At 38.9% G+C, this 24,910-nt stretch overlaps 2 protein-coding genes across 4 annotated transcripts in view; both read left to right on the top strand.

Moving 5' to 3' along the window:
- Positions 1-13,649, top strand: part of prkd2 (protein kinase D2) — a 34,101-nt gene extending 20,452 nt beyond the window's left edge. For all 3 annotated transcript variants that reach the window (XM_079354633.1, XM_079354634.1, XM_079354635.1), the window contains 18 exons: positions 2,657-2,795; positions 3,095-3,226; positions 3,356-3,555; positions 4,778-4,961; positions 5,073-5,144; positions 5,280-5,297; positions 5,408-5,567; positions 5,643-5,754; positions 6,465-6,542; positions 6,629-6,947; positions 7,361-7,413; positions 7,510-7,582; positions 8,188-8,294; positions 9,583-9,744; positions 9,989-10,087; positions 10,314-10,581; positions 11,367-11,452; positions 12,149-13,649. In XM_079354633.1, the coding sequence (XP_079210759.1) occupies positions 2,657-2,795; positions 3,095-3,226; positions 3,356-3,555; positions 4,778-4,961; positions 5,073-5,144; positions 5,280-5,297; positions 5,408-5,567; positions 5,643-5,754; positions 6,465-6,542; positions 6,629-6,947; positions 7,361-7,413; positions 7,510-7,582; positions 8,188-8,294; positions 9,583-9,744; positions 9,989-10,087; positions 10,314-10,581; positions 11,367-11,452; positions 12,149-12,373 (2,487 nt within the window). In that variant the 3' untranslated portion in view covers positions 12,374-13,649. The remainder of the gene's footprint in view (positions 1-2,656; positions 2,796-3,094; positions 3,227-3,355; positions 3,556-4,777; positions 4,962-5,072; positions 5,145-5,279; positions 5,298-5,407; positions 5,568-5,642; positions 5,755-6,464; positions 6,543-6,628; positions 6,948-7,360; positions 7,414-7,509; positions 7,583-8,187; positions 8,295-9,582; positions 9,745-9,988; positions 10,088-10,313; positions 10,582-11,366; positions 11,453-12,148) is intronic.
- Positions 13,650-18,112: 4,463 nt separating this feature from the next.
- gpr184 (G protein-coupled receptor 184) lies at positions 18,113-22,909 on the top strand. Its single transcript, XM_079354545.1, has 2 exons — positions 18,113-18,356; positions 20,766-22,909. Exon 2 carries the CDS (start codon positions 20,813-20,815, stop codon positions 21,833-21,835), a length of 1,023 nt encoding a protein of 340 aa, XP_079210671.1. The 5' UTR covers positions 18,113-18,356; positions 20,766-20,812; the 3' UTR covers positions 21,836-22,909.
- Positions 22,910-24,910: the final 2,001 nt, after the last annotated feature.

Here is a 24,910-nt window from a genome sequence, read left to right as displayed (position 1 = left end):
ACATGAAACAATCAATTTCCTCTCTCCCTGTTAGAGGAATATCTATATTATCTATATATCTATAATATATAATACAACACACTTAACATTTTTCTGTTGAAAAGGTGTTTACAATTGGTTCAAAAGTGAACAGAGCTTTTTGACTAAAGTTGATTCAACCTCAATATTTTGACTAAATATCGCCAGGAAATCTTTTTTCTGTCAGAAGATTTTTGGCACTCTAACGCTCTGTGGTTTTCAAGATGCATCTCATATTTAGAGCTGCAAAAAAAAAGAAAAAAGATTGCATTCCTGAGCATTCATGTTTCTAAATCAAGTCCATGCTGTCCTCTGTCACCTTCTTATGAAATAACTATCAACTCTGTCTTTCTGTCGAACACCGTCTTCTTCTTTTTTTTTTTTCTGTGGAGAATGTTTAAAAGTGCTCCATTTAAAATGCCTCCGGACCCACTTGTTAACATCTCTGACGGCTGCATGTCATTTAAAATACTATTGTGGTTGATTATTTTTCCAAGATTGTCAAATATTCTGGTGGAGTGAAAAAAAAAACAGTGAATGGTCTTGCAGCAACACAGCATTCCTGTGTTGCAGCAAGGCCTCCTTTGAGGGCTTTTCCTGTTGGTAAGCTGGACATAGATGTTGATTTAAGTTGCTATCATTGCTTGGCATCAACTTAGGAAGTAAAACTTAGTAAAACAAATAACCTCACTAACCTACGTATAGGAAATCAAGATTTTAGCAAATTGAAATATGAGCGTCAACTTTGTCCCAAAACAAAACTCCGTGTTAGCGTTCTTTCTGTGTACAATCCTGTTTGTGTTGTTTTTGTGTGTCCTGCCCTGTGGCCATATCTTTCAAGCGTCTGTAATAGTGCCAGGTTTTGTTTTGTAACTCCTGTTTAGAAATCTTTTTGTAACCTAACCATGTGAAATGTTCACTGAATTAGTTGGGGACTTTGTGTGAAGAAGGGCAATTTTCTGCTGCTATACTGCCGGGGCGTGGTGGACTCACTGTGTAGCTTGGCGGCTGTACAAACCAGGTCTGATTTTAGATGTGGCGAAGTGGAGCGCCTGATGGTAAACTCTGTGTGACCGTGTGAGATTGTGTTTGAGTATGTATTTAGGAGAAAAGAAGGAAAAGGGTTTGGGGGGAAAGGTTTTAGGTGTTTGTTTTTAGGGAGGGTGGTTATGTTAATAAGGAGGAGGTGTGTGTGTGTCTGTAAGTTGTTATAGCTTATATATGGTGGATCTGGAGCCTACATTAAACAACATGGGCAGGGAGAGTTGTGTGTTTGTGTTCAATGTGTAAAACTTCTACCAGTTTAATTCTCAGGTTTACGTACTCCCACCTGTAGCTCTAGTGTCCTGTGTTGTTCCACTGAAGTGAACCAGACATTATTAAAGATTCAGGAGCGCAGGGTTTCCCTATGATAGCTTCCTCTGCTCTGCTGACTTCTGACTGACACACTCATCTCTCATATCTCTGGAAGAGCTTCATGGAAACTCCTGAGTGTGTGTATAACTGATCGGAAGATAGGATCAAGTTTCTCTCTTGTCCTGCTCTCCACGTTGACCATGTTGATTAATTTGTGGAATGAAGTCAGCTAGTCCCCTTAGAAGTGCTTACACCTTGCGTTCATGGTTTCTGTGTCGTTGTCTGCTTTATTTTCCAGAAGCTTTACAGGGTGTGATGGTATTAGCTAAGGATATAGGGTAATGTCAAATGCTTGAGCGAACAAACACATTCCTGTGTACCTATATGTACCATGTTGAGAGTACTGAATGTTTAAGCAGACCTTCTTTGTGTTCATGTTAATGACAGATCAATGACTTCACGTATCATGGTAGTATGCATATGTGCCACAGACTCAATTGAAGTTAATCTACTTTGACAGACGAAATATAAAATACAGAATCTGATAGCGTGATGACCGAATTGTGTTTGTCCGGAGTGCTCTGGGTTTGCTTGTTGTACTTTAGTCCATTTCATTGTGCTTTGGCTTTATGCATGAACAAGTCTTTGTGGAGCACAAATGTGGAGAAATGCAAGAGCGGTATGCAATACAGGAATCGATCTGCGGACATATGTAACTGCATATGATTTGGCTATAAATAATCTCTATAAATAGACATCTGCATGCAAGTGCAACAACTAGCCATTCTTAGACAGTATCTCTAAACTCACGCTCTTTTCTTGTTTCTCACGATACAAATAGGCACCATGGCTAGTGTCCTGCTGCCTTTAAAGGTTTCTTCTGATTGTGTGTTTTTTAACTAAAGTATTGACTGTCAATAATAGACACTTGACTCCTTGTACTCAACATTCATTTACCAGAAATCTTTAGTTGTCTATAGCGGATTCAGATTTATTTTCTAATAAGAAAGGCATCTCTTGAAGCGTCAGATAGCCTAGCGCTAATGTTGCGCACCCCATGTGCAGAGGCTACAGTGCTGAGTACAGAGGCTGTAATTGAAGATGGAATCACACTGTGGCCTTTTCCTGCACGTCATCCCCCACTCTTTAGTCCCCACATTTCCTGTCAGCTGTCCTATCCAATAAAGGCTAAAAAGGATAATGAAATCCATTTTGTACCTTTTTGCAAAATTGTGCCTGTTTTATCCGCCTAACCTACATTTTGTTTCTGTTTTCTTTTCAGTTCCCTGAGTGTGGCTTCTATGGCATTTATGACAAGATTTTGTTGTTTAAGCACGACACATCCACAAACAACATCTTGCAGCTGGTGAAAGGGGCCAGTGACATTCAGGAGGGAGATCTTGTGGAGGTGGTGCTCTCTGGTAAGAAGCCAACTCTACTCTCTCCTAAATATCGTGAAACCTTAATGTTCAGATAGCCATATTAATAACTCTACATCAAACTCGTCATATAAGTCCTTACCTGTTTATTTAACTACAAGTTATACTGCAATCATCTGTTCTTTAATCGTTTCAAACATGCTCCCCTATCAGAGAGAAATGCAGTGTATTTTCCTGTAACAGTCGATGCACCATATCAAACTTAATCTGCCCTGCTCCAGCCAAGTGATTGTATCTTGACATCAACTGTCGCCACAATATTATTTTTTTAATCTCTTCAGCTGCAGCCACATTTGAAGATTTCCAGATTCGGCCCCACGCACTCAATGTGCACTCATACCGGGCCCCGGCCTTCTGTGATCACTGTGGAGAGATGCTGTTTGGGCTGGTCAGACAAGGACTTAAGTGTGACGGTGAGGAAAACAATTAAACACTTTGATGTGCTCCTCTAATTTCTCTTCGAAATCCACTGAAACACTCACCAAATATGCTCCATCACTTTCACAACCCCTTGGTTATTTAATCCATGGCGCCCCCTGCAGGATGTGGACTCAACTACCACAAGCGCTGTGCATTCAGCATCCCAAACAACTGCAGTGGAGCTCGGAAACGGCGTCTTTCCACCACCTCCCTGAGCAGCAGCCAATCCCTGCGCCTCTCCACCACTGAGTCGGTGTACAGTGTCGGGACAGCCTCCACCTGCTCAGAAGAAGCCAGCCTTGTACGCTCACACACTCAAATGGTAAGGCTGGATTCATGCACACAATGCTTTTGGCCATTTTTAGGCTATTACGCTCAAATGAGGTGTTTTCATTCTCGCCATATCTAGTAACTTTGTTTTAAGTTGAACTAACAAGTTGAGTGATTTACAAAGTCATATTTTCGTTAAGAATGATGTGAAAAAACATGATTTACACTAAAACACCTGAAAGGTCAGACAAAAAAAAATGAAAATGCCATCTTTTGTGAATGAAAATGTCTTCCAAGATAATCTAAAGATATTTTAACTATAACTTTTCCCATCAAAGACATCCAAGTTTAGGGATGGAGTTTTAAAACCTCTGCTCCTAAAACCATAACCATGACCAAATCCTAATAGAATTGCTTATATAGACATTTAAATTTTGAATAATTGAAACCTTGAAGAAAATGATAAGCTCCATCAAATGTATTCATTTGTTATATTTTTTTGTCATATATTTATTGAGATTATGCTTATTTTAACAAACAGACACAAACAGCCATAAACATAAAATCCCTCCCAATAAAACGTTATCCTCGGTGTCAATAAAATTAAAATACATATACAGTAAATACATTGATGCAAAATCGCCTGTAAAAGTTGAGTGTAAAAAAAAGGGGAAAAAATAATTGATTAATAGAAAATACTGAGACACGTAAACTTAAAAATAACAACATTGATTTAAACTTTAAATATGCATATGATTATACAACCAGCCAGCTGTTTTAACTTGTTTCTTGTATTTAAGTACTGAAATCCAAAGTTTAGAGGAAACTGAGAGGAATCATAGGTGCAAAGCAGCTATGGTCGATGATTTATTCTACTCTCACTGTTCTTATTTCTATTGCTTTATTTGAAGTTCACCGTGTAACAACTCATTAAACCCTCTCTGCGCTGAATGCTCAGCATAAAGTGACAAGTAGTATTTATTTAGTGGAGGAGCATTTAGCTGTTTAAACCAGATTTTGTTATTGTAGGAGTTAGAGACAACAAGCAAAGCTGTCAGAGAGTGGACTACTGGACATACATTTGTCAGGTTGACACAAACATTATTCTAAATAAATGATATTGTACTCTGTGTCTGTAGGTGTGTAAATAAGCACTTGTTTGATAAAGTAACAAATCTTGTTTCTGCTGCTTCCAAATGTCAAAAGTGTTTTCGGGCAAATTATTTATCCACAGGCAATCCATTTCATTGTCTATGTCCTCCCTATTCTGCTAGCCACGAACCCCTAGTGACGCCAGACGCTTCTACACAGGCCGACCCGTTCATTTGGACAAGATCCTGATGAGCAAGGTGAAGGTGCCTCACACATTCGCTGTCCACTCGTACACACGGCCGACGGTGTGCCAGTACTGCAAGAGGCTGCTCCGAGGACTCTTCAGGCAGGGCCTTCAGTGCAAAGGTCAGGAGAAAATAACAATTCATTAATGTTAAGTGCAATTCAAAATATTAGCTTGATGTAATTGGATTGCATGATAACTGAACAGAAGTTGTTGCTTGTTGATCCTGGCAGACTGCAAGTTCAACTGCCATAAACGCTGTGCGTACAAGGTCCCGAATGACTGCCTCGGGGAGACATTCGGAGGTGAGGGAAGATATAATTCAATCTTGTCTTGTATTTATGTCTCTTTTAACCTTGGATTGCCACTATTAGAAGCAGATTAGATTGAAACCATAAGTTATGTTTATTAAGTGTCATTCATTTTTTTTATCTCCTTAGAAAACAGAAGTAACTGTGGTAAGTATTATCTATGGACGGTCAGTATGGAGGGTTGCACTTTTTTCAGTTTCTCAATTAAAGTAAAATCCCCACCTGAATCTGTTTTTTTTTGTCGTATTTTGGTGCAGACTTGTTAAGCCCCAGTGCGGACCCTGAGGTGCCCATGGATTACAGCACCGAGTACGACTCGGCAGACAAATCTTCAATGGATGACTCAGACGAGGCCTGCAGCATCCCAGGCTCCTTCTCTCCTGACAACAACCAGGATGGAACCAGTGGAGACCAGAAGTATGAGGAAATGAAATCGAAATCAAATCAAATCAAATGTAGCTATTTGACCAACTGAACTCCTTCTTTCTCCAGTGTGAACATCCCTCTGATGAGGGTAGTACAGTCAATGAGACAAACCACCCGCAGATCCAGTACGGCTATAAAGGAAGGATGGATGGTTCACTACAGCAATAAGGACACACTGGTAAAAATGTTACCCATAATTCACAGCGTCTTGTCACTTTTGTCATTCTGAACACATACAGTTAGGTCCATTTATTGAAGATGCATCAATTTAAATTTTTCACTTTCGTTGATTTTTGTTGCGTTTACTTGCACTTACTGTGAAAGATAAAGTTCCATCTCAGCATTGGTCTATTCCCTCTGTTGGTAGCTTGTATGGTTCTGCTTTTAAAGTGTTATTGCTTCTTTTTTTATATTGGTGTGCATGATGTGTGGTAAAGAAGCTAACTAACCATGAAAAAAACCCAGCACTAAGTGGATGTTTTGTCAAATTCTTGCTAAAAGCACTATATCTATCTTTTCCCTTTTCCAACCACTTTCTCTTTAATAGACCTCAAGGAAACTTTTCTGCTTCTACATTTTTGTTGTTACTGTCTTCTCCAGCCTCACTAACACTTAACATGTTTTTTTTTCTTTTCTCTTGTCTCTGCTCTCTTGTTATGTCCACCTTTTCTCCCTGCAGCTTGAACTCCTGTCCATAGTTCGTCTCATCTGACGCTCTTCTTTCTCGCTGGACGTCGATATTGAACTTAAATACCTACGTATGAATCCCTGACCTTTGCCAAAATCCATGCCTAGCTTTCACACTCCTTTTTCCATCCTGCCCTTAATGTCCCTTACTACTTTTTTTTTTTTTGGCCCTCTCATAACACCTTACTCTATTTCCAACAGAGAAAAAGGCACTACTGGCGCCTGGACTGTAAGTGCATCATCCTTTTCCAAAACAACACCACCAACAAGTACTACAAGGTAAATGTACTTTACTCAATGAAAAGCAAAGTTTATAAGTCACTTATTAAGTGTGAAACATAATTCTCTGATCCAACCTGTTGCAGGAGATCCCGCTGTCTGAGATCCTAGAGGTTCGTCCTGGAAGCAACTTCACCCTCGTTCCAGCCGGCACGAACCCTCACTGCTTTGAGCTCATCACAGACACCATGTGCTACTTTGTGGGGGAGGACCCCAACACCATCCCACCACCGTCCCCCAGCAATCCTCAGCCTCTCCCCCCTCAGACCCCCCCGTCACCCAGCCAAGTAGCTCCTAACAGTGGCATCGGGCGTGAGGTGGCCAAGGCATGGGAGAGCGCAGTCCGCCAAGCACTGATGCCATCCATCTTTCAGGATGCACCAGCTGAGGGGAATACACCGCACAGTAGGTTCAGGGCTGCACATGGTGGGTGGTGGTTTTAGATTTTGTGGATTGGCATATCTTTTTAATATTTCTAACATTAGAATGTGCTGTCCCTTGGCATCTACGTCCCGAAATGAAGTATAGCAAATCTGAAGCATAGCAAATCTTAAGAAAACTGGAATGTTTTTAAATCTTTATCAAGAATTAAATAATTCAATCAGGTAACCAAAATGCTTACAGTATGTGGCCTTGTCACAAGTGTAGGTTTGTTGATCTCAGATTAGGATTATAGTTCTTTTTTTTATTAAACTATGAGAAAGAAAATGGTATGCTTTTAAAACTCTGAACAATACACAACTTTTTCCCATAAGCATACACTTATTAGTTTTAGCAATTTAATAATCGGTATATCCTCTTGGCTTCTATACTTTCAGGACAAGCCTCAATCAGCATATCGGTGTCCAACAGTCAAATTCAAGAGAATGTGGTAAGACCTTTTGTAAATTTTACCAAGTTCTCCATTTGTAGCTTGAAACAAATTTAAAAGAAGAAAATGCTTAAATGAAATATTGTTGTCTTACAGGATATTGGTTCAGTCTACCAGATTTTTGCTGATGAAGTACTTGGATCTGGGCAGTTTGGAGTTGTGTATGGAGGTATGTATATCATTGACCAGTGATAATGAACAAGTAAATGTGACAGACTTTTTTCAAGTTCAAAATGAAGACTATGGCACACAACTGTGTCTAATCAGTTAGATCATGCGCCCCATGTGCATCTGTAGTTCCCGCACCCGTCATGGGTTAAAGTCTTAACATTTGTCATATCTTTCTCCATTTCTCTAATATTACTGTTACTCTTTCCCATACATAGACATACAAAGTCTTAAAGTGCTGCACAGGGAAAATTAAAATTAAATATGGGAGCCCTTGGTAACACTTACAGTACATGCATTACATCCTGGTGTTTTTATGACATTCTGTGTTTTACGTTCAAGCTGCAAGACATATGTAAGTCAAATATTTCTTAGCGTTCAAAATAGTATTGAAATATGGAGAGTAGGAGCTTAAATAACATTTTCATTCTGGTGCATCAGATTTTTCTCCATTATGGTTCACACAGGAATGTATGAGCGCATCTTTAAGTTAGTGAAGTACTATTTTAAGTATATCACAAACTCTAGACACCAGGGCCCTTTGAATGTCCACATGTTTGACTCAGTTTAAAGCCACCTGTTAATAATTATTTATTTCTTCATCAGGAAAGCACAGGAAAACAGGACGGGACGTCGCTGTCAAAGTCATTGACAAGCTTCGCTTCCCCACCAAGCAGGAGAGCCAGCTGAGGAATGAGGTGGCCATCCTGCAGGTAGACATCATGTTCCTCTGTTTCATGTGTTTTTACACATTAATACTGACACATGTAACAGGTGCTTATTGGTTTCTAGATTGTATTGGGAAATACATGACAATGCCAACAATAATTCCAATACTGCTAAGACTGTTTTCACAGTAGTGAGGGTTGTTTTGACTCTGCATGTGTCAGCATTGTCTTAACCAACTTTTCCTCTCATCATTTCAATCTCAAAAAAAGATTGTTGAATTAGTTTATTATATTTATTTGTTTTATACTTGTGTGCTTTATATAACAAAGTAAAATATTTCCTGTTAAATTCCGAACTATTTTTTAAATGTGGCTTCTTCACTCATGTTAAAGTCTATTATCTTTTTATTCACTGGCTGTGTATAGATATGTATATATCCATTTGACACTTAAAAAGACCCACTAAACAGAGTTTATTAAATGTAAGGCTCAAATGCTTAAAGCCTGTCAATGAAACAACAACAAAAAATACAGTATGTCAGTTTGACATCTAAGTTGGGAATCAACCCCAAAAAAGCAGTACTGGTGTCAGGTCTGAGATTGGGATAAAAGAGCAATGGCAGAGACCGTATATGTAGCTTAAATAGACCACTTATTGGAAGGCGATGTTGTCAACTAATTGTTGAGAATGAGGCGTGTTAAGTGTGAAATTAATGCAGCTGGAGTTGACTGCCTGAACTTGCTCGTAGGCGACGCCTGAGTGTAATTCATTGTATGCACCACCTGCTAACAAGTCGGTTTTGTGATGTGAAAACGTCAGGCATTACAGGCGGATGATTTAGATGTTTGTGAAACAGAAAAACATTAAAATGTCCCCTTCTTATATAATGTTTATTACATTTGTCACCAGCAGAGGGAGACAGAGGTGCAGCAGTCTGTGTCTGTGCTCTTTTTAACCGTCCCCAAAAGATCTGACTTCCCTTTAGTTTTTTAAGATTTTGTAGGACATAGGTATTTTATTATTTCATTTAGTTGTAAAATAGTTTAATTCCCTATAATGTCTCCAACTATTCTGAATAATGCAACACGGTTTAAAAACAGCACAAACTACAACCTCCAATGTTAACAAAAAAGTACAATCAACCTGTAAGATTTATGCAAGACCATATAAGACTGCATCTGCTGTATGTCATGTACTTGTGTGTGTGTGATAATAAAGATTAACATTACAGCTTTTGGAAATATAACAATGTCATCACACTTTCACTCTCCCCCTCTTATTAAACTAAATTCCAATTTCTGTATCCCACTCCTCCTTCTCCTCCTTTCTCAGAATTTACGTCACTTGGGCATTGTGAACCTGGAGTGCATGTTTGAGACTCCGGAGAAAGTGTTTGTGGTGATGGAGAAGCTGCACGGTGACATGTTGGAGATGATCCTCTCCAGTGAGAAAGGCAGACTGCCCGAGAGACTCACTAAGTTTCTGATCACACAGGTGTGTTGGTGCTAGAGCAGAGAAAAGAGTATTTGTGCATGTAAATACATCTGATGTGGTTACTGAAAATGACCACCTGATGTCCCAGTCTGATACTTACGTCTTTTTATCTGCATATTTAGTGCGTCATCACATTGTTTGAAGATGTGATACTTGCTTTCACATCAGGCTTGTGTAACTGAAACTAATTCATATCCTGTTTTTGCGGTTGTGGGTTTGCATGTGCGTTTGTATCTGTGAATAGATTCTTGCAGCTCTGCGACATCTGCACTTTAAGAACATCGTTCATTGTGACCTAAAACCAGAGAACGTGCTGCTCGCCTCTGCTGATCCCTTCCCTCAGGTACTCACACAAATGAACACAAACACATGTTCTCATATGCAGCGACGTTAATGACGTTAAGACCATTTAAAAACACTTCAAAGCGGAAGTGAAAGTAGTACATACCTGTCTTCTCACAACTATTTTGATTGCGTCTGACATTAAAAACCCCCTTCAACCCCCACACCCCCCTCCCCCCACCTGAACTGCCAAAATAACAAGATGTCTCATTGTTTCCTTCTCTTAGGTGAAGTTGTGTGACTTTGGTTTTGCCCGTATCATCGGCGAGAAGTCTTTCCGCCGCTCAGTGGTCGGTACCCCTGCCTATTTGGCCCCAGAAGTTTTACTAAACCAGGGATACAACCGCTCCCTGGACATGTGGTCAGTTGGCGTCATCATGTACGTCAGCCTCAGCGGGACGTTCCCTTTTAATGAAGACGAAGATATCAACGATCAGATCCACAACGCAGCTTTCATGTACCCTCCCAACCCGTGGAAACAGATCTCCAGTGATGGTAAACACAGCAGACACACTGAGACATTAGAGAGACAGTGAACAGTTGAGATGTTCATTGAACTTTAGGAACATTTTGTAGGATACAGTTTTTTTTTTGTGATCTTATTTGGTTATAAAAAGAGTTTAGAATGTGCATCTATGCTGAATAACGCAACACGCTTTCAAAACAACTACAACCTCCAACATTAACATGAAGCGTAATTAACCTGTAAGATTTATGCAAGACCATATCAGACTGCATCAGCTGTATGTCATGTACTTGTGCGAGATGATAAAGATTAACATGAACTGTGAAAGTAGGTCAAGCTGTAACTGAATGAAATAGTTGTACTTTGCTTTTTATTTTGTCATAATTCCCTGTTTGTTCGTCAATCATTCACCAAATGCTGGGTTTTACTTCATGATGAGTGGAGTTATTCTCAACATGGTTCCTATTTAATTTATTGTCATTCTAACAGTTTGCAGGCAGGAGTACAATCAATACAGATTAAGCATGGTGTAAAGATGTGATGTTTTTAAAATCTTTGTGGTCACTGAGCTGTAGCTAGTCAGTGTGTCTTTTTATAAAACACTGTTTGGTTTCTGGTCAACACACACTGACAAAAAATAAAACGTACTTGTTCTCATATGCAGCAGCGTGAATGGCTTAAAGACCATGTAAAAAATGTTGACGCGGAAGAAGCACATGCGTGCTTTCGTCCATAACCTTTCTAACAGTTTGGTTACTGAGCTGTTAGTCTTTGTTTCTTTTTATGAGACACTGTGTGTGGTTTCTGGTTTCAGCTATCGACTTGATCAACAACCTGCTGCAAGTGAAGATGAGAAAACGCTACAGTGTGGACAAGAGTCTCAGCCATGTATACCTACAGGTATCATAGAAACACTACCACTATGCACATTTTTTAACAAACACATTTTCATGTAATTTATTTTATTATTATTAATTTTTTTTTTTTACCTCAAATAACACTGTATTTCCAAATTCACTCCAGTAGTAGAGTGGTAACTCACAGAACCACTTTTTTTTTCACTTCCACAGACACATGTATAAAAAAAAAAAGAGAGAGCCATTACTAAAAAATGACAAATATGAGCACGAAGAGTCTGCACTCTCAAGACAGCAGCTCAAGGCTGACATTTTGCAGCATTATTAAAGAAAAACGTTTTTTTTTGGGCTGATCATAGCTCTAGATGTCTCCTTCAAAACAAAATGCTCAGCAGCGGAAATAATAGGCCTCCTCTCGCGTTCTCTGTAGGTCTAAGGTGATCTAAGAGTACTTGTTGTTTTGATTGCATGAAAATCCGTTGATTTGCTTCAGTGTCATGGCAGAATTTAATTTTCTATTTGATCTCCTTAGAAACCATCAGATCAGTCTAGGAGCCTTTCAGGTCCTATTTGGCACACACACACACACACACACACACACACACACACACACACACACGCACACACACACACACACACACATAGGATCTGAAGTGATTAATTCATGATGTGCTGTAAGCACATAAATCCCCATTTAAGACTTGATTTGAAACTTCCTCCTCGTGTTTATTCCTCGCAGGACTATCAGACGTGGCTCGACCTGCGGGAACTGGAGACCAAACTAGGCGGGCGTTACATCACCCACGAGAGCGACGACAGCCGCTGGCAAATGTTTGCAAAGGAACACACTCTGCCTTACCCCGCTCACCTCGTGCCTCCTCCTCCTGCATCAGCGTCTGATGATGAGGAGGGCGGGGAGGATGCAGACATGCAAGGCCTCACGGAAAGAGTCAGTATTCTCTGACATCCAGAGACAAAACAACAAGACTCAAGTTCATGTAGGAAGAAAGAAAAGTTGGTAAAAGTAATTTGGTTTCAAGAAGTATTTTGTCCAACAGTTTATTCTTTTGGAGCCAGATATGTGTGTGTGCAGCAATAAATCATATTTTCTCCTCCAGCCTGAGGTAAAAAAAAAAAAAAGCAATTCTCAGATAATTTACCATTTGGGGGGGAGGAAAAAAATGTTGGTCCCTTTTTTTAAAATCTTTTGTTTATATCTTTAGACATGGAGACTGACTTCTTGAGGAGTGTTTACAGATAAACTGTCACAGATTAAATCAAAATAAGTCACACTATTAAGAGGCAGAATTCTCTTTTTGCTTTTGATACAAAAAGCTTCAGATTGAGGCACGTTACATAATCTCATCACAAGTCATAAATCACTAAAAAGTCTAAATCCAGTGTGCTCATTTAGGTATTTTTCCAAATAAATCGGACTTTATGTTAAAAAAGAAACGCCATTGAATGAAAGGAGCCATGACATTTGTATTAAATGTCTCCTCCGCCTTCAGTAAACATCAGTTCAATCTTTTTTTCTCTGATGAAAGGTTTTAAAGTGACAAAAGACCTCCACTCTGCTGGTAATAACTAATACGCAGACATGGAGGCAGATCTATCTGTGTTCACAAATGCATTCCCATAAATGAAAGCCCTGTCCTTAAAACTGGAAGTATTGATCCACTGACAGCAAATCCTCCCATAATTACTGCTAGTTATAAACCACAGCAGACTCTATGGAAACATCTGTGATTAGAGGGTCCTTGTGGGTATAAATGAATAGTTATGGGCCTGTTTCGCTCTTTACAGCCTCATGAGTCATTTTCAACCTGCAGATTACACAACATCAGCTACAATGGTTGTAGCTGAAAGCTGAAAATTGCTTCTATTATGTTGCCCACTCTATGAACCGTCTCTTCTTTTTACATTAAAAAAAAAAACCGCTTCATGTTTATTGTGTAGAAGAATAGACCTCTCCCTTTAATGTAAGTGTACAGATGGACAGCTTAGGTTACTAAACTAGATGGAGAGTGTATGTAGTTTGATGGTTGTCAATATGTTGCATCTTTCTGTGAAGTAGAATTGTCTAGATACATTTTACACATACTGTAGTTATGAGGGTTCATGATACATGTGTATAACCTGATGCTTATGTAGTTGTTTAATATTCATAGACTGCGTAGAACATGTTTGAAGGATCGTCCTAGCCTTTGTAACAGAATATACATACCTTGAAAAATAAATTTTATGAGTGGTATCTTTATTTCGGACCATAACTTTCACTCAAGACATGCCTCGAATAACAGGAAATGTTGACACAGTGTGTTAGATTGATATCATGACTGCTCTTTCTGCTTTAATGTACTCACATTTTGTAGCAAACACATTAAGGAGGCTCTCATTTAAACCATATTTAAACACATGCCACATTGATCTTGTGTAGTGAAGTGAAGGACTGGTGTATGCATTTGATTATATGATCATATGATTACAAATATTTTACACAAATTGCATCTCAGAGACAGAATGACACTTAACAGGGTCCTGTTGCTATAGAGGCCACATTAGAGACTTGATTTCTATTCTTTGATGGAGGCACTACAGACACCTACTCTGGAGGAGAGGGCATTCTCGCTCATCCTACACTTCATCCAGCCTTATTTAAAAATAATGCCAAATGAAACCAGTCTCTCACGCTCCTATACTTTTTTCAAATTAATGCAGAATTGTTCCCATCCATCTACACTAATTGAAAGTACTGTGTTTCTAATGAAGGGATGAGACCCTAAAGATCTAGGCTCTGTAGTTTTCAGAGAAAATTAGGAATAAATTGTAGATTTCTTTTGTATTATAGCAGTGGATTCACACGTTAGGTGTTTTTCAAGTTGCAGGAAGTTGGGCGCATTGTCCTGTATTTGCCGTAGATCATAATAGTTGTTATGAGGAAACTCCTGATTTAGTGACATTAATGACTCCCTCCAAAAAATGTGATTTTCAGTAATCGTTTCCCCTAAGATAACCATTAACTGAGAAATGACCTGGGAAAACACAATAGGAAAAACCTTGTTTGCTCTGAAAATGTTTAGTCTGTAATCGTGTAACATGACCCCAGAATTCAATTGCACTTTCCTGAGCTGGCATAATTGCAGCCACAATGACCTGCAGTTTGGCCAATAAGTACATTAAAAAGCTTTGCTAGCTGCTGAGTTTGCTCATGCACTTAGGTGTAATGCACTTTAAGAGGGAAGAATTCAACCGTGTCAAACATTTAGCAAAACTACAGAAAATTGCACAGCAATTTATAATATTGTCAGCCTTATTTCAAACTAAAAGGTACACTAACATCACACCAATCTTTGGATACAAAAACTAAAGATTATTTATTGCACTGTATAATTCTTGTTTGTGGCTACACAATCTATTCAATATATCAGGTCCTTTTAAACGTAAAAAAAAATATTAAACAAATACAGAATAAGTCAAAAATACATTTAAACTGTAAGTAAAAGATTGAGGGTTCGAGGGAGTTCGCCCAATCAGTCCACATGTGCTTGGTGGATTTGGCATCCTGTGCAGGGGGTGCTCTGGGAATAATGGGGTCTGGGGCCTTTATCTAAGGGCTGTCCGGTCCCTGTATGACCAGAGCAGGAGTCTCGTTCGCATTGCCGGCCGTAAATCAGAGCTGTTTCTGGTGCGCGTTGGCCTCTGGCAGGGATGGCCTTTGTCACCTGTTCTATTCATAACTTCTATGGACAGAATTTCTAGGTGCAGTAAGGGGCCGGAGGGGTTATGGTTTCTCCGCTTTCTGCGGATAATGTGGTCCTGTTGGCTCCATTGAACTTGGACCTCCAGCACGCACTGGAGCAGTTCACAGCCGAGGCAGCTGGGATAAGGATCACCACCTCTAAATCTGAGGCCATGGTTGTCTAACGGACAAAAGTGGCTTGCCCTCACCGGGTCAGTGAGTAGTCCCTGCCCCAAATGGAGGAATTTAAGTATCTCGGTGTCTTGTTCACGAGTGGGGGGAGGAAGGAGCGTGAGATTGACAGGGGGGTCGTGTAGCATTCGCACTCTTGCGGTCGTTGTATCGGTTCATCGTGGTGAAGAAGAAGCTCAGCCGAAAGGCGAGGATCTCGATTTACTGGTCAATCTTCGTTCCTACCTTCACCTATGGTCATGAGCTTTGGGTCACGACCTAAAGAGCAAGATTTCAGATACAAGCGCCTGAAATAAGCTTCCTCTTTAGGGTGGCTGGTCAGCTGTTGCCTGACTCCTCTCGATGCCAGATGCTCCCTTGATGCCTCCCTAAGGAGGTGTTCCAGGCATGTCCCACCGGGTGGTGGCCTTGGGGTAGACCCAGGACATGCTGGAAAGACTGTCTCTCGGCTAGCTTGGGAACGCCTCGTCGTCCCATCGGAAGAGCTGGAGGAAGTGTCTGGGGTTAGGGGAGTCTGGGCGTCTCTGCTTAGAATGCTGTCCCCCCGAAAAGCGCTAGAAAATGGATGGATGGAAGGTAAAACATTTTCTGTTACTTTGATAAGAGCAGATGAGTTGCACAGAATGGTTCTTATGAACAGTGTTTGGTCCAACCTTTGATAAAATAGGTCCTTTAGAGTAAACTGTAATCTAAAACAACAAGAGGCAGGCTTTTCATTTAAGTGTGAGATACGATGCACAGCTTTCTCCTTTTCTGCTCTGCTTTATATCTCCATTCTCTGATTTGTTGTTTCATATAGACTTGATGTTTGTTTCTTTTACTGTATTACTTGTACAACTGGTTTGTTTAAAAACTGTTCATCCAATTAGCGTACTTTAACTGTGTTTTCTCCCTCACGCCCTGCATCTGTCAAAGTTACAGTAAATGCTCACATTAAAAAAATATGTAAGCAATTATTTGATACGATGAGAAAACCAGTGAAGCCTGTTTTCTTTTACTTGTAAGGGTAATTGTCATGACGCACTGGAAGAAAAGCACATGACTGAAATGAAACACTGTTTCAAAAAGCGTAGTTCAGGACATCACAGTCTCAGCTGTTAGTGACCCAAATGTGAGCAATACTGCTGGAAATGCACATTGACTTTACACATACCATCTTAATCCTTGAAAGTAAAGAGAAGAAGACAGAAGGGTAAGTATCCCATACTGTCGTTCTTAAAATGTCAGAATACTCCGCTTTTCACTCAATCTCTGAATATGACGTAATTTTCAAATGCCAGCCTGGTAATGTGAAAGTGTTTTCTTCATTAAATTGAGATCAGCACATAGAGGTTACCTGTGCCAAGTTCATTTGCTTTGTTACCATCAAAAAAGGAAAAACAATAAATGAAAGCAGACCTTAGCATGTGCTGCATTAATCAGCTAAACACAATAATAAAATGTCAATAAGGTTATTTATCATTGGGTACAGTTAAGTTAAGATAACACACATAAAATGATCTATCAAGGCAGGAGCACTTTGGAATAGCCAAGTCCGTCACACTGCACATTTGATCAATCCATCACACTAAAGACCTTCCTCGTGCTTCCTGACATTTGCTTGCATTGCTGTTTGTTAATAAGAGATTATTGTGTAGAAGAGCTTAGTACTTGATAGACTGAACATGGAAACATGACAGACTATTTGCAAAAAAGAAACAAATAGGGTTAAACATTAAACATTAACTAGATTATTGTTTCTTCTTGATACTGATACTGCAAACCAAAGAATTTCGTTATGCAATTTCATTGCAATAGGTTGGATACTTTTTCCACAGTCTATGTTCCGAGTTTGTTTAGTTTCAAAGCTCAATTGAGGTTCATTAACTTTCAATTGTTTCCAGCTAGGCAGGCAGGTAGATAGATAAATAGATATTCTCTAAACAATAAACACAGAATGGAGTGTGTGTGTGTGTGTGTGTGTGTGTGTGTGTGTGTGTGTGTGTGTGTGTGTGTGTGTGTTCAGTCACTGACGGAGAAAATAGAAAATGTTGTGGCGAGGAAACCGTTTTTAGAATCAACGGAAATAATGATTTAATGTTTCCTTTTTCTAAGCTTCCTCTTTCCATCTTTCAGCTGTTCTCTTTGCTAGTATCAGGTATGTATTCTCCCTTGTAGGAAAATACACAGCATTCACCACCAACCTAAATATTTACTCAACACATTCACAGTTGAACTGCAGGCTTCCATCAGGAATTCATTTCATAACATATATGCATCTTGGTTATGTCACTGCTGTTGGGCTGTTCTGGATAAATGACTGTGTCTAATAACCAACAGTGCATACCCCTGCCTAGTACAGACTCACACATGTCTTTTGTTTAGCACTAAAACCAAAAAAGTATTTTAGTCAAAATGAAGGTGATCATCTTTGTGTGTTACAAGAACTCAGATTGAGAGTAAAGATGATGACGTGTAGAATGACTTTTGCACTGTGAAAACGAAAGTAAAAGATTAACTTGTTTTATGGTAATCTGCCCACAGCATTTCCCTTAAACACAGTGCTAAACGAATGCAGAAGTAGAAGATTTAAAGTGTCCTTTGCCTCTCAGGGTTATTACTATCTGCATCATATGTGATTCTCTGCTGTCTGGGGCTTCTCCCCACCCCTGTATTCAACTTCCTCCATACACGTGTGCAAAACCAAACCTCCCTCCTCCCACATGTGTCTTTCCCTTTTTTGTACTTTGTCTCATCCCTTGCTGGCATTGTAACTGTGGCTGTCAACAGCAAGTCATCTCAAGAAGAACAGAAACATCAGATAGAGCAACACCATTCTCGCTGCAGTTGTTGTATAAGCAAGATCAAGAATTTATAATCATTATTTCAGAGTGCCATGTGGGACTGCTCGTCTGAAGCTTGCCCTCGGATCATCGTGGACTGAACTCTGCAGAACGTGTGTGTCTGAAAATCTTCACCTGCTGGACAGCTGTGGTTTACAAACAAGACACAGTTTTTCTCAAAAAAACAAAAGGTGAGGTCATTATCTATTACATATGTAGATGTTATATATCCATTAAATGTATACAAAATTCATAAGAGCAGTTGTGAATAAGTAAAGATTACGACACATTTTTTTCAATTTAAATGTTTTGCAAGCAGGCTGTTAAAGCTTTTCATTTACTTTGGAACCTGACCTTTTTGCTTGTTGTTTATGTTTTGTTTTGTCTCAAGTGGACAAAGTTTCCATACTTCAGGTAGTGTTGGTCAGAGTAGCAAAATGTTTATACTCTACAGGCTTTATGTTTCTCACTATAGTTCAACCAGCATAGATCAGTACAACAGGTTGATGAAGAAATACTGGAAATTCCCAGAACTGTCTTGTTCAAGTGCTCCGATCTACCTATGAAACACTTCTTTGGTATTAGGGAGGCAAGCTCTGAGACATGTTTCCATTTTGCTCGGAAAATTTGATTTATAATCCAGATGTTCTCTCTCAAAGAGTGGGCTGAAGCTTTGCTCTTCCAAAAGCCTTAGAGGGGACAAGGCTGTGTTATAACCAAGCTTAGTTGGGTCTAAAATATTTACAAAAACATAGTTAGCTGAGCTCGACATGTGGATGGATTTAAGCTTGGACCAGTTGTGTAAAAAAGACATTTATTAAGATTATGTAATATTTTAAAAGACAAATATTGACAGTATAAAAATGAAAAAAAAGAGAACCTATAGAAAGACTCCTAAAATAAAGAACACACATTGGTTGTATAAAGCAGAGATAAAAGCATGCGGATAGCAAATGATCAAATGGACCTAAAGGTGCAAATAAAGTAAACTGAACCTGTTCCTGTACCTCACTTTACACGTGTGGGCCTATTGTTAGTCAGAGGGGAAGACCAATTTGTGGTTCGACATATCAGCCAGACTAGTGACTAACCACAGACGATGAGTAATTTTAGGAAAGCTTTTAGATTTTCTGCGAAACAAACTTTCTGATACCCCATGCTGTCAGCGTGGTTTCCAACTCTTATTTGGCTTGTTTCCAAAAAAAAAATCCCATTAAATCAAACCCCTTTCTACATGCACTCGTATACACAAAATCAAAGACACAGACACAAGCCTGGGCACACATTATCATTCTCTTGAGATGCTCTGCTTCTAAATGGCTTCTCCATTATTGAATTTGGAGAGAGCCTATCTTGGTCGAGCAGTTAATAGCATTAGATGCTTCCTGAGCCTATAAACACACCGGGGCCAGAACTCAGCGGTAGAACAAAATACAGTGAGAGAAGACCAGTGTGGAACTGAGAAACAAGCATTGAGATACACAGCACATGTCATAAAAATCATTTCCTGGTGCTAAACTCTCAACTAGAGACAGGATATTGTCTTAATAAAATTTACATAAAAAAAGGCCTCTTTGTCATTTTACATAAAAAATACAACAAACATGTTTGTGATGATCGAAGGAAGAAACAATCAGAAAACTAATGACATTACTACATGATTGCTTTGCCCTATTCTAATGAGTTCTATTAATTGTTAACTTTATTGTGTTATTTTAGCACAAGAAAATGTATTACAGAAATCAAAGTAACATATTTACGAAAGGATTCATCTGCCACAGTTCTGTGATGAACTGGGACAGCATCCTCAGTGCAAATCAGATCAGGTGATATGGACCATTGAGCTCACATGACAAACACTTTGATTGCTCTTGCATTGTGAGGCTGCTTCATCTCATGATTCAGCTATAGGCTGTTACGTTAGACATTAAACCTGACCATAAGTCAATCTCTGAACAGATGTGTTTAAACTGGCAGTAACTGACTGGGTCTGACTGTGGGTTAGTTTGTCTATACTGGGTGGAAAAACTCTCATTGCCCCAATTAATTAGACCCATTTAACACAGATTCAAATAACATTTGACACATTTAACACTTTAACCCATTTATAGTCAGTTTTGCAAAAAAAACAGCGCTGAATTCAAGTTATGTGATTCTTAGGGGAGCAGACGTGTGTACATCAACTTCATTGATATAAGGCTGTAAATTGTTGACATTCCAATTTTTGTACGGCCAATGAAATTATTATTATTATAATAAACACAATGTAGGCATTTCTATTTTCTTTTTTTCTGTGAACAGGGCTGTTAAAGTAATGCTGAGGAGATTTAAGTAACTTCAGGTTTGTGTTAGTAGAGCAGGCGCCAGCTGTTACTGTCCAGGAGAAAGACTTAGCCTATCTAATTTGAATGAGAACTTAAATTCTCTTCTCAAACATCATCTTCAGCCATCTGCCCTTCTTGAGCTCACTGAACCATGTAATAGGCTGGAAATACAAAATGTCCAATTCTGTAAACATTAAAAAGTATCAAAGTAGTAAAATTGTGTTCCCTGTGTGACTTCCATTCTGTCAACTAACAATATCCCCCTCTTTTTCGCAGGTCCATTTTTTACGGCAATAGTAAACTGGTGGAAATCTAAAGGAACAATGAATGCAACACAACGCCCTTCTGCAAATTCAACGTGTGTTGCAATTGGTGCCAGCCCCATCAGTGACTTTTTGATGTCTGTTTACATCCTGGCTTTCATTTTTGGTTTGATCTTCAACGTGTTGACTCTGGGTCCAATCTGCCAGCAGGTTCGTCAGAAAAACGTCCTGGGAATATTTCTCCTCAACTTGTCGATTTCAGACTTGCTTTTCATTTTCACCATGCCAATGTGGATTAACTATTACCAGCAGGACCACCGCTGGAAGCTAGGTGTTATGTCCTGTAGCATAGCGGGCTTTGTTTATTATAGTAATATGTACATCAGCATCTACCTGCTCTGCTGTATCTCTGTGGACCGCTGCCTTGTTGTTAGCTTCCCTCTCCGCTTCAAAACGCACCGTACGTCGCGCTATGCCTGGGTGCAGTGTATCAGTGTTTATGTTGTGGTGAGTGTGCTTCACGTCATGGTGCTAGTCCACGATGAGCTCAGAGATGCCCATGATGGCAATAACGACAATGATCGCTGCTACGAAACGTACCCCATGAAGAGCCCCGTGGCCATGTTTAACTTAATCCGACTGGGAATCGGCTTTCTACTGCCCCTGGTGGTGTTGGCGGTGAGCTACTGGAGGGTTTTGGCCACTGTTGGTCAAAGTCAAGGTCTTAGCGCCCAGGCTAAGAGAAAAGTCCGCCTGCTTTCATTTGGTGTGATTGGGATCTTCTCAGCGTGCTTTGCTCCCTATCACCTCCTCCTCCTTGCACGCTCACTCGTCTTCTATAACAATGATAACCAAGACCATGATGGAAGTTACTGCAAATTTGAGCAAAATGTGCACTTTTCGTTTTCATGTACGCTGGCACTGTCCAGTCTGAACTGTGTAGTTGACCCTGTGCTCTACGTACTGGTCAGTAATGGAGTCCGGGAGGAGGTGAAACTGTTCTGGAGGAGGAATCGAAGTACACAGACTGGCAGTGTTCTTACTGCATACACCAGAGGAAAGTCTAATTCTAACTTAATATAAAGGAGAAGCTGTATATTGGGGAAAACTGCATATTTTATTTGTATGTTATCAGTTCATATAATTATGCTTGTACTTTTAGCTGTTTGAACTCATGTCCTAATTTTCACAGTTAGCAAGCAGGCAGAAGGATTTTTAAAATTCTGTAATTATCTTTTATGTACAAGAAGGCATAAATCCTCTGAGAAAACTTCAGTGCAGCCTTTTCTCATATCCAACTTAATATGGAGGATGCAGATGAATAACATGCATCTCAGAGCATATAATTGGATTGTACTCCCAGGTTTTGCTCTCCCAAGGGTGCTTCAGTGGCAGCCACTTCTGGTCTGTTGTCGGACACTGCAGAGGTTGAAGAGCCCTTGTGTTTTTTCTTCCAATCTATATGCGAATATTGTCATTGTGATTGCATGACCCTGGTGTAGCTAAAGGTGCATTAACTGTTAAGCATGCCTTAAAAAATAATTACAAGTATGAATGTATGTTTTGTGTGCCAGTGAAACATGTTGCACGAATAACAAGTAAAACAGTGGTTTGTGGTAAAAGATTGATCAGTTAATTTAGTGAATATGCCATGATACATATATTACAGTGTGTGTATGTGTGTATTCACACAGATTAAAAGTTTTGTTACAATGACTACAGACACATTTGTATACATGTTCAGTGTTAAAGCAGACTGAGGCATAAAAGAAAGAAAAAAGAAAAAGGGGGAAGTTAACTGACAACATTGAGGCTCTTATGCCCTGTATTATGTTCTCTTCAATAAGTCATAGCTCTTTATAGGATACATTAGTACATCCCCAGCTGAGCACTTTGCATAGAAGCAGTATGAAACGTGAACTCGTCAAGGTTTGTACTCGCAGTTCTATTTCTTTAAAAGCCTCTACTGCTGAGTTCTTGGTCTGAATACAGCCAACCTGTCTTTTGCAAAGCTATTTCAATCCCACTTTAATCATTTGCCTGTTATGCTTGAGTGGAAATGAAATTTCGGCCTGAGATATGTTCATGTTTCCTCCTGCATGCATGTGACGTTTGTGAGCATTGTATGACAAGAAAATAAACAAAAGTATGACTCAAGCATACGTTTGATCAAATTTACTTTGTAGCACTGGTAACCATTCCTTTTACAGTCCCATAATTACCATGTATTTAACAGGTAGCTACAAGGTAATTAACATACATTATGATGATGTAATTACAACTGTATTAAGGTGCTTCATTATTACAGATAAACTACATCTGCAAAACTAAGAAAATCCTGCACTTTTAATGATTTATTCAACTAAGTACCAAGTCATCTTGACTGGTTTGAGATGGTAAACACTTATTATGTACATTCCAGGAAAATAGTCAACCATTTCTTAGAAACACCTTCGCTATTTCCAATTAATTAAATATTACATTGTTGGTTACCTTGATAAATGAATACAGCCATGAACAATACATATTATTGAAAAGTATCTAACTCAGGGAGGCAGGCATGTAGTAGTTAGCTTGAGAACAATATACATTATAAAACAATAATATATCAACCTTAAAACTTAGAAAAGTCAGAAAAAGGAAACAGACCAAACAAAAAAGTCATTTTGAATATTTACACAACCAAGATACCATTTATTTTAAATTGTCCCATCTATAGAGGAGGATATAGTCCCCATCACAGAGGTCATGGTTAGAATCTGACCATGGCCCTTTGCTGACTGTCATCCCCTTAATCTCCCCTGCCAATGTTTGCTGCCTCGCTTCAGCTGTACAATCCATTGATGGCAAAAAGTGGCCCCAAAAGCAACTTAAAATAGAAGGAAAGAAAAAGAGCACATTGGAATCGAACGTCTTACTCATGAATCAAGAATTTGATTTTTATTTTAACAAAACGAAAAGCTCAATTCAAAGAACTGCAGGTAAGAATAATCAAGGAACAATGACATGACAGAATATTTCTCAACTCAAATCAACATAATCTGAATATGTCAGATTTGAATATGCACCCACACATACTGTAGATACAAATTTATAGAATTGTTTACAATATTTCAGTTTCGGTCTCCCAGTTTATCATGATGTATTATGCTGATTATCTTTAGCAATAAACAAAATTAAAAAGCAACTTGCAGGTTGCAGACCCAAAATAGATTACCAAGACTGAACATTTTCTAGAAATGACTGGATGAATACATTCCAGTGACTCCTGTAGTCATTTTTATGTGATTACATTTACAGACAACTGGATGTTGCATACATTGATTGGCTAATTTCTTTTATTCACATATTACAACGTTTTTTTTTTTGTTTTTTTTTTCATTTTGGGTTTAAGGACAACATAAAACAACACACAGAAACGGATACAGATTTTTGGTTTGTGGGTTTAATAAATACCGAGAGCTGCAGCACTGTATTAATCGGTTAAACCACAGTATTTGGCATGCAAGTGTAACCTTTTGTCAGTTATACCTCGACTAATGCACATTTTAAAATTACTTAAACAAATTCAATAATTCTTAAAAAAAGTGACAAATCCCATTAGAACTTACACACTATAAATGTTATACAGTCCTGTTAAACAACAAATAACCCACACCTGTAGCCCATCATCCCGTGGCATAAAGCTCATAAATATTACAGATCCATTTTATTCAGAATTAGCTTTAATGAGTCAATTTAGGGATTAGCCATACTCCTGGAGAAATCAATATGATACTCACGATATTATTGAGTTTGTTTTGACAAGGCACTCTTTAAATATAATTAACATGTAAATTATGATTTTAACCTCATTCAAAAAATGTATTTAATGTGTAGCACCTGAGGTATTGTTGTACTTAGCTTATTAGCACACACGTACTAATAAAACGTGTATGTATGCATATATATATATATATATATATATATATATATATATATATATGAATCTTTTCTCTATTTGCACTTCATGACTTTGGATCAGGTTTTTTTTTTAACTTAATGTGAAGCATTGCCTTGCATATTACACAAATTGGTTTATAATTAGAGCTTCAATATTACATAAACAAAGCTAAAACCAGGATGTTGACTGTGTATTCTGACTACTGTCAGGCTGCC

Source organism: Symphodus melops, assembly GCF_947650265.1.
Source record: "Symphodus melops genome assembly, chromosome: 10".
Taxonomy (NCBI): domain Eukaryota; kingdom Metazoa; phylum Chordata; class Actinopteri; order Labriformes; family Labridae; genus Symphodus; species Symphodus melops.
This window is presented reverse-complemented; position numbering and strand designations above follow the sequence as displayed.